The following is a 14,400-nucleotide window of genomic DNA, read 5'->3' as shown; positions in this document are numbered from 1 at the left end:
CTACTATTCACTCTTCGCTTTAAAATAAACAAATGTTACCTAGTGAATCGTATTACATATAGTCAAGAGCTTTTAGCTCCATATTCACCATATCTCATACTCATAAGTGTCTCAAGTAGACCACCTGACAGATTTGAATGAAATCAGGAGCTTCTCACTTTGACATACTGCTCGACTTCAGTGACAATGCCCATGACTGCAGAATAGGACTCCTCCAGGGCAACAGGGCCATCCGGCATCCGCGTTAGAGCATTCCGATAGAACTTCTCCTCTTCAGTCAACTCGTAATGTACGCCCACCTATCAAACGAAGCCGGAAGGGAATCCAAGTAGTGTGGACAAAAATGTTAACCTCAGAGTCACCTTTCCCTGAATTAAATGAACTGAAAGAAGAGCGCACGATAAAAATGGCATTTAAGGGATAACATCCACTTACCCCGGCCACAAGTAACCAGAAGCCTACTTCTGTTTAACTCATCAAACCAATAAAAGGAATATCAGATCAATCACAAGCTGCAAAGTGTGGTGTCACTAATGGCACAATGCAAAAACAGTCAAAGAGCGCATGGAGCCCAAGGAGTAGAGGGCACGATGCTGCAGAGCGGAGCCCTCAGAGATCTGAGTCTCCTCTAGAGGGGAAGACTGAAGGCCATGTCTAACAGGACGTGAGAGCACCACGACCAAGCATTTACACCAATGTGGATGATGGAACCAATGACACAGTCATTCATTCGTCTCAACGATTTGAGTGCCTACTGTGCGCCAGGCACCTTTGTAGGTACCAAAAAGACAAAAAATCTGCTCATACAGACTTACATTCTATGGGAGGAGAGAGACAATTAAGGAAAATGCTAAATATACAAAATGTACGATGATAAAAAGTACTATGGAGAAAACTCCTATGGAATACTAGGGAGGAGTGGGTGGGAGGAGGCTGCATTTTAAATGGGGAGGTCAGGGAAAGCCTCACTGAGGAGGTGACATTTGAGCAGAGACCAGAAGAAGGGGAAAGAGGGAGCCATGTGAATATCAGCTATCAGGGATTCCAAGAACAGAGATCCGTAGCGCAAAGGCCCAGAGGCAAGAGTATGCCGGGCATGTCTGAGGAGAGCAAGAATCCAGTGTGGCCAGAGCAGAGGCAGTAAGGGAGAAGCAGGAGCTGAAGTCAGAGGGGCCACAAGCAGCACATCCCGTGGGGCCCAGCAAGCCACTGTGGGACGTGGGCTTTCACGCTGAGTGAGATGGGAAACCATTAAGGGGCTCTAAAAAGAGCAGTGTCAGGATCAACATACAGTTTAAGACATACTCTGGCTGCGGTGTTGAAAACAGATCTTAAGGAACAAGGGCAGACGCAGAGAGACCAGTGAGGAGAGAATTTTAACAATCAAAGTGAGAGATGATGGTACCTTTGGACAAGGGTGGTAGTGATCAACGTAGTAAGAAACAGATTGGATTAATTTTAAAGATAAAAACAACGGAGTCAAGGATATGCCATGATTTTTGGCCTGAGTGGGCTGAAGGACAGGACAGGAAAGACAGGGGAAGGAGCAAATCTGAGGGAGGGAGATTGGCGAGACACGTTCAGTTTGACACGTGTATCAGACAGTCACGTGGAGATGCCAATGAGGGAGTTGGATAGAGAGGTCTGGAGTTCATGATAAAGGTCAGGCTGGAGATACGAACAGAGAGTTGTCAGCAAATAGCTGGTATTTAAAGGTGACAGACTGGACAAGACATTGAGAGAGTGCATGGCTGAGTAAACACCAAACATTTAGAGGCTGGGGAGAGGGAGCACAAAAGAGGAACCGACAAAGGAGACTGACCAGTGAGGGGCAGGAAAACCAGGAGAGCCAAGCAAAAGAAGTATATCCAGGAGGCAGGAGTGCACACCCCTCTCAAATCCTGCAGCGAACATTCTCAAGGGCTGAGAGCCCACAACAGCAGGGGGAAGCCCCGATGACGGTGGGCAGACAACGCGGCTAGAGTGGTGGGCACATGCCTGGCGGGGAGGGGCCCTGGAGCAGCCGTGCACACAACTCCTCCAGGTTTGCACCAAGAGGAGCAGAAAAATAAGATGGCTGGAGGGGGACAGGAGTCAAATTTACTTTCCGACAGGAATACTCAGAAGAGAGGGGAGAATTACTGAACAACAAAATAAGAGGGCACGGGATGCTGTGCACAAGAGGGGCTGGCCTTTAGTTTTTCAAATTTGGAGATGAACAAGAGAACAAGGCAAACAGAAACACAGCTGGTTAAAAGCAGGAGAGATAGGATAAGAAACATCCTAAAGACTGCACACAGACTCCCTGAGGGGCAGGAACCAGTATGCACAGATCGGTTCTGATTAGTTGGACGTTGCCAAGTTTTTGGCTAAGCAAGTCTATGGGCAGCAGCTACCTCGAAAAAATCTGAAAAGAACTGAGTTTATGTTCCGAGTTAAGAAAACAGAGATACTTCCTAACAGGACCACTACTTTCTAGAAGAGCCTGTTATAAAAGAGTTTGCAGAAATGTTTACTTGAAAACCACTGGCCCTGTTTGGCAGTAATACTGCCTAGTGGCCAGGGACTAAATGGTCCACAGAAGCACATTAATAAAAGTACATTATATCTGAGATTTGCTTTAAAATAATCTGGTGGTGGAGGCGGGGAAGGGAACAGAAATTGAACAAAATTGGCCGCATGTTGACAAATAAAGTTGGATGCTGTGAGCTCATGAGACTCTCTCTACTGTTGTGTGTGTTTGCAAATTTTCATAATAAAAAGCAAGGGGAAAAAAGCGACAGGAATTAAAATTCCCGAAGAAGTTCACAGAGGGAATTTCTAAGAGACTACTGTGACCAAAGCTGCAAACACAACTATTTGGAAAAGCAACTCTTGGAAACAAATGTGAGGTCACCCAAGCTTCCTCTAGCTTTCCGTCAGAATGCTGAGCCTGCAGCCTGGAGTTTGAAAAGACTCGTCGCAAGCTTGTTTAAAGAGACAGGGTGGAAAGGTGGGGTCCCACAGCCTAGGGCAGCCCTGGTCAGAAGGCCATGCTGCAAGTCCCGGGAAGGCTCACCTGGTACCTCTGACTCTGGATTCTGGGGAGAGACAGCACAACCATCTTCCAGGCAAACATCTCCTGATACAGCTTGTACCTGCACTCTTCAATTGGTGGATTCAGATAGATGACCTGATTGGTTATTCTTAGCTCATGAACGACATTCTGCATAAGAGAGATTTCATCTATTACTCAGCAATCTATTTCGAACAAATAGCTTGGATATATGACACTTTTCTAAATTACTAAACTAATTCAGTCTGAACCACAAGGTCGGTGACTTTATTTCTAGACCTGCTCTTCTGCTAATTCATGTTGGTGGTCTGTGGCCCTCCCCAAAGGACTGTAAGAAGTCAGGGGGCACACATTGCCTAGGTTCCTCCTGGGTCCCCTGCGCCTGCGTGTGAAACACACAACAGGTGTGCAGCGAAGCCCCAGTGATTTGATGTGCACGATGATCTCTTGATGTGATGACCTTGAGGCCTGAGAGACGAGTGACACAAGGCTGGCGGTGGCTGGCAGACATAAGCCACACTGATGTAGGTTTACAAGCTGAGCGAAGTCTGTGCCACCTGCCGGTGCTTAAAGCTACCCAGGATCTCCAACTCAGTCTCCACCACAGAACTGTGTCAACACAGACCACTCACTCACTTTTCTGCATCTCAGTCTCTAAAAAGTTTGCTCTGGGGATAATATCTGAAATACTCAAAAGTGAAAACATTTTTCAAGCTTTAAGAGAAAAAAATGAAAAGATAAAGTCTGGGTAGAAACAGAAAAAGCGAGTTGTTTCTCCTAGCACAAAGTTTTCACTTGCACAGTTCCCTCAGGCTTCTGTTTTGTGAGACTTTTTTATTGATAAATATCACACAAGTACTGTGAACTACATAAGACATACGCACGGCTTAATGATACTGTAAGGTGGACACCTTGACAATCACTGCCCATGTCAGGACACAGGACCTATTTGCAGAGTTTGAATGAACAGAATTACCGAGTCTTCTAGAAAGCCTGTTAGGCTCCAGTTCACCCCTCCTTCACACAGATGGGAAATAGGTGGCTTGGAGACAAAGACTGCTGTCCAATGTATTGCCCACTGTACTACTGCAGTCTTCCATTTAGATTTTTACGAAAATAGTCACATCTTAGTGTAACAGTCCTAACTTTTATTTCTAGATTATATTCGGTGCTTGAGATCATTTCTTACACATTTGTTCAGTAAGCAGAGACTTGTTTTTCCAGTGTAGGTTTTTTCCTAAAATTTATCTTTCATTTTTAAAAAGCTCCTGTTTTTGAAATTATTTTAGATTTATAGGAGAATTACAAATAAAGTATGCAAAGTTTCCATATACACTTCACCAGCTTCCTCTAACATTAACATCTAACATGGTGCAATTATCAAAACAAAAAAATTAACACTGGGACAATGCTATTAACTAAATACAGACATTAGATTTCCCAGGATCTAATCCAGGACATCAATTGCCACATCTCCTTAATCCCTTCCAATCAGTAACATTTTCTCAGTTTTTCTTTGTCTTTCTCTCATGAGCTTGACACTTCAGAAGAGTACTGGTTCTGTGTTTTGTAGAATGACTGTCAGTTTGGGTTTGTCTGTTTCTCATGATTACAATGAGGGTGGCAGAGGTGGGGGAAAGACCAGAGAGGTGAAGTGTGCTTCTCATCACATCATACACATACCATCACTGATGATGCTGACCTTGATCACCTCGGTAAGGTGGTGTCTGTCACTTTCTCTACCGTGAAGTGGCTTTGTTGTTGGCACTTTTTAAGGGGAGAATTACTTTTACTTGCCAGCCTAGGAAATACTCACTTTGATCTTTGGCTCTCCACCAGGTTTGTGACTGACTTGTGGCGCATCCGTGTCCATGTCAACTTCTGCTTTATCTTCAGCTTGTCCAAGAAGCACCTGGGTCCAAGCTCTCAGGCCAGCTTGGAGGCGAACGCCCAATATTCTTTCAATCTAGAGTGAAAGCAGTGGCGAAGACTAGTGTTCCAAAAGTTAGCTCACAGAGACGTTAAACAGAAAATAGATGTTTCAGGTCAAAAATAAAGAGTCACTAACTATAACCCTGCATCTCACTCTATTCTCAGTTTCACTCCTGTCACTTTCTCATAGCCTCAGATAACTTGAATTTGTTAGGCTGTGTTCTCCAGCTGTGGGCTAACTGAATCACCAACCTCTTCACTTATGATAAGAAAATTAACACAAATGCAGCAGATGCACTTAAGGTCTTGATATTGTTCAATATAATAGAAAACTTACAAACAAAAGCATTTTCCTGGCAGCCTCAAAGATAAAACTAGAAAACTATTATTTGGAGATTAAACCATTTTAAGAATAAGTAAAGAAGAAAGTCTTTTCTCTGATCTAGAAAGAGACAAGTAAATTTCCTACAAATAGAACCTCTGTACATCTTTGTGAAGAGTCTGCCTTGGGCCACACAACCACCCTGGGGACGCTGTAAGGGCAGGTGTGAGAAAAACTTGGGATTTTCAGTGGATTCCAGAGAGTGGAATTTGTCGACTTTCTGTTAAGTGTCCCATTGTGTGGATACGCTGCAACTTATTTATCCATTTTAAAAGAGAAAGGAAGAGAAAACCTGTGACCCACAAACAGCTTTGGAATTGACCAACTACCAGCCATCCACTGTGTGACCTCTGTCACAAAATATCCTCCTCCCTGAGCCTCTTCACGGATGTACTCTCTGATGTCCACAAATGAGAAAGCCATATCGAGTGCTAAGTATGCTTCAAACACACACGTACACACTTGCCCCGCCCCCCCCAACACACACCTCTACAGGAGTGAGCCAAAGGCCTCTACACCAGAAAGAAGGGGTATTGTGTTGCTGGGTATTTCTTTTTAAATTGGGTGGTGGAGAGGGGCAGGGTGGTCAGAGAAGGATGCCTGGAGAGGAGGGCTAGGAATGACAACCTATATTAGAAGAGCAGGGGGCTGGCCCCGTGGCCGAGTGGTTAAGTTCGCGCGCTCTGCTGCAGGCGGCCCAGTGTTTCATTGGTTCGAATCCTGGGCGCGGACATGGCACTGCTCGTCAGACCACGCTGAGGCAGCATCCCACATGCCACAACTAGAGGAACCCACAACGAAGAATACACAACTATGTACCGGGGGGCTTTGGGGAGAAAAGGGGAAAAAATAAAATCTTTAAAAAAAAAAAAGAAGAGCAGGAAAGAGCAAGCAGGTTGTCAAATATTCAGAAAATAGAGAGCTCTTTCTCCTCCCTCGCAGCTTCCTGCCTCCAACTTGGAGCGAACACGAGCACTGCTAATATCACAGTTCAGCTCCACGGTTAGTTAAACGAAATTTCTGGAGGGGAAACCGGACTATCACTGATAACTTCTATGGAAAAACGCTTTTCCGTGACAAACTAATACAGGCATACCTTGTTGTACTGTGCTTCACAGCTATTGACTTTTTTTTTTTTTTTTTTTAACAAATTGAAGGTTTGTAGTGACCTTGCATTGAGCAAGTCTACTGGCACCATTTTTCCAACAGCATTTGCTCACTTAGTTTTTTAATTAAGCCATGTACGTTGTTTTTTTTAGACACAGTGCTACTGTATACTTAATAGACTACAGTATAGTATAAATGCAACTTTCATATGCACTGGAAAACCAAAAAATTTGTATGACTTGCTTTATTGAGACATTGGCTTTATTGCAATATTCACTTTAGCTGGTGGTCTGGAACAGAACCTGCAATATCTTTGAGGCATGCCTGTAAACTTACGAAACAGAGTCCACCCCTATGTCCAGAGCAGAAAAATGAAAAGCACCATAACCAACCCCATCCCGTACCTCCATGTCAAGCTTGTGGACCCAGATGGGCAAGTTGGAGTAGGAGTGCAGGTTTAAGTCATCCACGGCTTTCTGCACTCTGTTCAGGATCTCTGAGAAAGTCTTATGGTCATACATACAAGTTTCTAAGGAGCGGACTTCCAGGTCTATTTTTTCTTCAATAATCAGCAGATCATCCACCTAAAGGAAGGTATATTTAATATTTAAAACACCTATTAATTGATTATCAAATGTTCAAGGCAGAGCAGTTCTTTCATAAATAGCTAATCTTATTTGTTGGGGTTAGAAGACTTATCGCCACTCCCATGTCTTCACAGAGGGAAGGGAAATGCATGGAAACTGTCAGTTTCTCCCCTTTACCCCCTCCTGCTCACGGGAAGGGCGACCTCTGATTCTAAGTTTGGGAGCAGGAAATAAACACGCTCCGCTCAGTGCCTTCTCCGTCCTCAGGAGCCAGCTGGAGCACAGACGCACACACTCTGGTCTGCTCACAGGCCAGGAGGCCTACAACTGTGCAGCGGCACCACAGCCTGGGAAGGAAGTCCAGGTCTGGGGTGGATCGACATCAAACACCACGGCTGCAGATCTAGAGGCCCGTTCTCCACGCAGCTTCCTCAGTAACAAAGCTCTCCTTTCTCGTCAGACCCTGTGTCCTCCTTCTTCTCCACTGGTTTCTGAACTCGGGATGTTATTTAACAGCCTTCCTAAAGCCCTAACATCATCAAACAGCCCACTGAGGAAAATGGCCCCTTCTCTCTCAGCTCACACAGCCTCATGCTGCGTCAATCACACACACCGTCTACGGCAGAATTAAGTGAGTTGGCTATTACTGTATTTAGTTTACTCCTGAGATGCTGGAGGATTAAATTATAAGCACACCTTTTCTTGGAAGTTGAAGACAGTCTCTGCTAAGCGTTGTACATAGGGATCGAGTTTGTAGGATTCCCACACCAATGCAATGCCCTCTGCGATCAGGGCCTGCACTTCCTTTTTCAAGCCAGCTACCAGAAGAGAAATGGTATTCCGCTCCTCCACTTTTTCACAGGTTCGTTCGTAAGTCCGGACACTTTCAATCAGGGAGATGGCAAATGGGTAGAGCTGGTTTGCTTGATGAGCCTTGTTCACAATTGCCAGTGGGACTCGGAAACCAAGCCACTTGAGGTTTCGAACTTCTTTTGAAAGCGTGATAATCTCAGGAAGGAAGTTAACTTTTAGCTTAAGGACATTTCCACTTCGGCCCCGAACCCGAGTACTTTCAATGGTGAAAATGCGCCCCGAGACGCCGAGGTTCCGCTGCTGCACCTTCCTTGCCCAGTCATCAAATATTTCTTGAGTGTTGAGTTTCATGCGGAAACTGTCTCCATCCTGCTTCAGCTTCTGCCCTTCCACGTGGTTCTCCCACCCCTTGCCCAGGACGTCCTCCACACGCTTCATGTAGGCGGTCAGCTGTCTGTCAATCTGTTTCGCCCAGATGATAGATCCTGACACAGGTGGCAGATCGCGCACATGGCTCATCTTACATGCCTGACTTTGTGGGTACTGGACCTTGAACTTGTCGTGAAGAGACTCGATGTCATCCTTCACACGCTGGATTAGCTGGGTCTGGTATTCGCGGATGGCCCCACGGATGTGAGGCCTGACAAACAGTGCATTGAACCTGGAGAAAATCCTAAACATCTCGTTAGCATTCTTGGCTGTGCCCAGCTGATCTCGAAGGCGAGCAGTGATCCGGGTCTCCACCCTGTCAATCCTTTCGTCGTACCTCTTCATCGCAGCCTCCCAAGCTTCTGTGCCCTCCTTGGAAACATCTAGCCCATCCACTTCCTTAACATTCTCATAAGCAAGGTTTACTTCCTCAATAGCATTTGCATCAGCAGCATCAAAGAGAACCTCAGCTACTTTCATATCTTGGGGTTCAGGAACCTCTCCTTGATTCTGTTGTGCAACTGCTGTGACCTGAAAGAGAAGGATTTGAAACAAAAAAGGTTTACCAAGTGAAGATTTTTCTTCTGTTGTACACCAGCACCACAGACCACACGAACTTACCAGTCAGCTACATAGGTCTTTAACTTTTAGTCAAACATTTTATAATCATAACTCAACAAAGCCACGTAAAATACTTTAGAGGATATTTTAACTCTGCACCGTAAAGATCTTCTGACAATGTAGGGTCAGTACTTAAGAAGCTAAAATAATGTGTTAAAACCTGGGTTTTAGGTACTTCTCTTTTCAATGTTTAGTCTATGATTAAAATTGTATTGGAAAGCTCAGTAATCCACAGGAGTGCTATGTGTAAGCTCAGTATACAAACTCAGAGTCTTCCTGTTTGATTTTTAAAACCTTAAATTATAAGCCATGGGTAAGTACCTCAGGAGAGGGAGAGAGAAAGTGCTACAGCAGCAGAGAAGAAACCCCACTCAGTCGCCTGTGTGCTCCTGGACAGGGAGTGGAGCAAACACAAGATCTTCACCTCCAGAGGCATCAGGCCCACACCCCACAGAACTAGAGAGCCAGGCAGGGGCTTCATCTGGGCTGCACAAACACCTTGGATGAAACTCAGGCAGTCGGTGAATTTGACGGGGGAAATGATAAATCCCTAACTAAAATCCAGCATTTCCTACCATTATGAATGCAAGCAAGAGTCACAGTTGTCGCCAGTACGTCCTTCCTATCACATTACAGTTGTATGTATCCTGAGATCCCATTTATGTTCATCACTGTTCAAAATCATGGTATTTGGCCTGTCACCAAACCTTGGTATTTTGTGTGTTCATGGAGAAGCACACAGATTACCAGATCACAGTTTCAAAACTGTTGATAACTGCTTCTTTGTAAACCTGTGTATTTTATTTTATGCATTTAAAACCATTCTCAGGACTCCTGGTAATGGTAGTGAGAGGGCAAAAACTGGACAAAATTATTAATAACCACTATTTCAGGACAATGGAAAACAATCAAACACAGTCCACAACCTCAGTGTTTACTCATGACAAAGTGCTACATCAGGTAACAACACTGAGTTGATGGCCTTCTTGCCTGGAGGTGCTCCCATGCCCCAGCTCAGGCAGTAAAAATTTGCAGCTTTGCTGGTAGGAGCAGAACAGCAATAAGTTTAAAAGCCAGATTCTGGAAATGAGAAAGCCTGAGAAAGGCCAAGATGACAAATTACATACATACACAGGAGACCCCAGGGAGCCCACAAGAATGGAAGTCTGGGGAGATTCACAAACCACTGCGCCTCTGAGTGAGGTCCTCAGCCTGCACACAGCTCAGGCAGCACAGGTGGAAGCCTTCCTGGCTCGAGGCGGCCACCAGTGCCCTCTGCCCAAACCACAGGCTCACTGTGGCTGAGGGGCGGCCCCTGGGGAGACAGGCTTAACAGACTACACCAGCAAGAAGGGATGGCAACGGCTACACACCAAGAAGGAGACAGACTTCACCTTTTCAGTATGAGCCCAGGTGAGCTGGCTGCTCACTGAAACAAAAAGCAACACTCACAAGAATAAGGCAGGATTCAGTACTGTTTCCACATATTATCTACAATGTCTAGTTTTCAATAAAATTACTAAGTACGCAAAGGAACAAAAAAAGTACAAGACATGCAAATGTGACCCATACTCGGGGAAAAAAATGCAGTCAACAGAAAGTGACTCCACTGGGGCCTAGATGACGGATTTAGCAAAAAGGATTGTAAAGCTGCTGTTATAAATACATTCAAACAATTTTTTTAAATGTTCAAATAAGACATACAAAAAGTAAGTGAGTATACAGGTAATCTCAGAGAAATGGAAACAAAAAAGAAACTACTAGTAATTCTAAAGCTGAAAAGTACAGAGGTTTAATTAAAAAAAATTCACTAGATGGTCTCAAAAAACAAAAGATTGAAAAGGAATTAAAACCTGTCAATCAAGAATTCTATATCCAGTGAAACTATCTTTCAAATATTAAAGTGAAATATTTTTCCTGACAACCAAAAAATGAGGGAATCTGTTGTCACAGATCTGTGGAGCAAGAAATACTACAGGAATTTCTTTTGGCTAAAGAGAAAATGACACTAGACAGTAACTTAGATCCATAGGAAGGAATGAAGAGAACTGGAAATATGCAGACAAATGTAAAAGATTATTACTTTTCTTCTAATTTTTCTACAATGTATATGACTGTTTAAAACAAAACTTATAAGACTATATTGTTGGGTTTATAACATATATAGCTGTAATGTTTATGACAAGGATAGGAGCACTTTTCCCTGTTGTATATATGATGACGAGGAGGAAACAGAGCCGTACCGACATGAGGTTCTGAAATTTTACTGGAAGTCAACATTAAATATATTATGATAAATTAAGTATGAAAATGATATACTAAAAATAACAAAAAAGAAGGGTAGGAAAGGAACAGAGGAACAGTAAAAATGAGACAAGTGAAAACATATAGCAAATGGCAAATATGAATCCAAGTATATCAATAATTATATTAAATGTTAATACACTAAACACGACAATAAAAACATTCTGAGAATGCATGCATGCATATATAAATTTACCATAAATTTTACTCATATAAAGGATTTGTACCACGTGATTTACAATATATAATGTTCTTATAAAAAATGATATCTGAAAAGTAGTATATGGCAAAAAAGGGTTAAGAAAGCCTAGGCTAATAAAAAAATGACAAAATCGTTGCATTCACAACATGGATGGACCTTGAGAGTATTATGTTAGGTGAAATAAGCCACACAGAGAAAAACAAACTCTGTATGATTCCACTCATACATGAAAGATAAACACATGGACAAAGAGAACAGATTAGTGGTTACCAGGGGGATGGGGGTGGGGCATGGGCACAAAGGGTGAAGGGGAGCACGTATAAGATGACTGACAAATAATAAGGTACTACTGAAATTTTGCAATGCTGTAAACTATCATAACCTCAATAAGAAAAGAAAAGAAAGGAAAGCAAGCCTAGGCTAGAAGGAATCAGCACTAGTCTCAAATCTCTCATGTATAAAGTAAAGGTTTAACACTTAAAACCAACAAATACACATGTAGGTACACATAAATCATTACTGCACTAAATAAAACGATGCTGAGGAGGGGCTGGCCTTGTGTCATGGTGGTTAAGTTTGGTGTGCTCCACTTTGGTGGCCTGGGTTCACGAATTTGGATCCTGGGCATGGACCTACACCACTCATCAGGCATGCTGTGGCGGCAACCCCCATATAAAGTGGGGAAGACTGGCACAGATGTTAGCTCAGGGCTAATCTTCCTCAAGCAAAAAAAAGGAAGATTGGCCATGGATGTTAGCTCAGGGCTAATCTTCCTCAGCAAAAAAAAAAAAAAAAAAAAAAAAGACGCAAGGATTCATTGTCAACAATTTACTCAACCCCAAATAGTAGGCACTCCTAACAAGCAAATGAAGCTTCCTAGGTGGCATGATTTCTAGACCAGATCCCTACCCTCCAACATTTTATTACAAAATTTTCAAACTACAGGAGAGCTGAAAGAATTATAGACTGAACATTCATATATTGCCACCTGGAGTCTATAATTAACATGCAGCCAATTAACATTTCGATATATATTGGCTTTATTATATATATATATATATCTATTTATCAATTCCTCTATCTATGTGTATCAATCCACCCTATATTTCTAGACTGGATTTTTTTTGAAGAACATTAGCCCTGAGCTAACTACTGCCAACCCTCCTCCTTTTGCTGAAGAAGACTGGCCCTGAGCTAACATCCGTGCCCATCTTCCTCTACTTTATATGTGGGACGCCTACCACAGCATGGCTTTTGCCAAGCAGTGCCATGTGCACACCCAGGATCCGAACTGGCGAACCCTGGGCCGCCGAAAAGCAGAATGTATGAACTTAACTGCTGTGCCACAGGGCAGGCCCCAACACTGGGTTTTTTAACGGAGGAAAAGCATTGGTGAAGAAAAGAGAAAGGTGAATTGAGAAGAGAAAAAAAGTACGTATAAAGAAAAGCAGTCATTTCCTTTAATAAATCTCAGGCATATACGATTATCAGTCACATTTTACAGATGAGGAACCTGGGAAAATGTTAAATAATGTGCCCAAATCACACAGCCAGTTAAATGGTGGAATTAGGATTTAAAACCCAGGAAGTCTGTTTCTAGGGTCCACGTAATTTGGGGGTAAGGATGAAAGGATGGAGAACATTCAAGATTTGGATTGAAACAATGTAATACGGAATCACTAGATCGTAAAGATGACAGTGACAAGATGAAAATGGAGCTAAAGTAGAACTTAGTGCAAAATAGAAACATGTAGTTAATTCTAATTCTGAAAAAAAAGAGGGGGTCATTAAAACAATGCATATGCAAATTTCCAGAATGAGCATCCTACCTGCGGCCTCAGGACCCTGACAATGACAGCTCTCAGCTGTTCGTGTTGGCGTCTAAATTTTCTCATCTGGTCAAGGCGAGCCTGAAGCTTCCTGTGAGCAGGGTTGATTCGCCACACCATCTTCAGATTTTCCTCCCTCTTTCTCTTGACAATGTCTCTCAACAACACCTGAAGTTTCTCATATTCATCATCCCAAGTCTGGAAAACTTCAAAGCATGCTACCATAACCTAGAATATAATTTAAGGAAAAAAGCTTACTATTAAGCATATTTTCATCTTAAGGCCCTGAGGTTGGTTTTCTGATATATCGAAACTTACTTTTTCAAATTCTTCATAAGCAACATGCATTAATTTTCTAGTGCCCAATACTTTGAGTAACTGAGAACTCAAGTCTCTTGAAATTGCCTCCACCAAACGCAGCGCCCTCTGAATGGGATATTTTGTGTTTCGGATCTTTCTCAAATGGGTGAAAATGGCAACAAGTGCCTGCCTTATTTTGTCCAGCTCAGTGGCAGACAGCAAATCATTCAGAGGAAAATCTTTCATCAGAGGATTGTAGTCATTCACAGTTTCCAAAGCCTGTTTTAGACCTAGATTAACAGAGAAACAATTAACGGTTTTCATGGAAAGTAACACAATTAGAAGGATACTCCTTACAAGCTTAATACTGGGGCAGTAAACTAAAACTCATCCTCACAATACAACATTTGACGTTGCAAAAGATTTAGTGACATACAAGCTATTTATGACATTTGAAAAAAAGAACATGTTATTAACAGGATGATCCTGGTGTGGTCTAATTTTTACTTTTTTAAGAAAATCAGTCAATTCATACACACTCTAAAGGCTGTGGGTGGTAGCACCATGGATTTCACCTTTTTTTGCTTTCTACAATTATCTAAATGTTCTATAACAACAATTAAGTTTAGAAAATCTAGAATTTTAGGATTCTTAAGAAGACCAAAATTTAAATTTTATAACCATGGCTCAAGTTAGGCGAGTGTGTTATGGATATGGAATCATAGAAGCACCTTCGTCCTAGTTTACTTTTTGACTTCCTCTGCCATAAGATTAAAAAAAAAAAGCAAGCATTAGGAAAGAAAGAAAGGTCTCAGAGGTATTGAAAAAAAATTCAAGGT

At 42.7% G+C, this 14,400-nt stretch overlaps 1 protein-coding gene across 1 annotated transcript in view; it reads right to left on the bottom strand.

The window, feature by feature from the left end:
• DYNC1H1 (dynein cytoplasmic 1 heavy chain 1) overlaps positions 1-14,400 on the bottom strand; it is a 69,942-nt gene that overhangs the window by 42,938 nt on the left and 12,604 nt on the right. Inside the window, exons 6-12 of the mRNA XM_070593297.1 lie at positions 13,580-13,851; positions 13,262-13,489; positions 7,760-8,836; positions 6,881-7,060; positions 4,872-5,021; positions 3,059-3,205; positions 159-299 (exon numbers count right to left, since the gene is read on the bottom strand). Coding sequence (XP_070449398.1) covers positions 159-299; positions 3,059-3,205; positions 4,872-5,021; positions 6,881-7,060; positions 7,760-8,836; positions 13,262-13,489; positions 13,580-13,851 — 2,195 coding nt within the window. The remainder of the gene's footprint in view (positions 1-158; positions 300-3,058; positions 3,206-4,871; positions 5,022-6,880; positions 7,061-7,759; positions 8,837-13,261; positions 13,490-13,579; positions 13,852-14,400) is intronic.

The sequence above is a fragment of the Equus przewalskii genome, chromosome 25, assembly GCF_037783145.1.
Source record: "Equus przewalskii isolate Varuska chromosome 25, EquPr2, whole genome shotgun sequence".
Classification (NCBI taxonomy): Eukaryota; Metazoa; Chordata; class Mammalia; order Perissodactyla; family Equidae; genus Equus; species Equus przewalskii.
The sequence above is the reverse complement of the archived record's forward strand: the minus strand, read 5'-3'. Positions and strand labels throughout refer to the sequence as shown.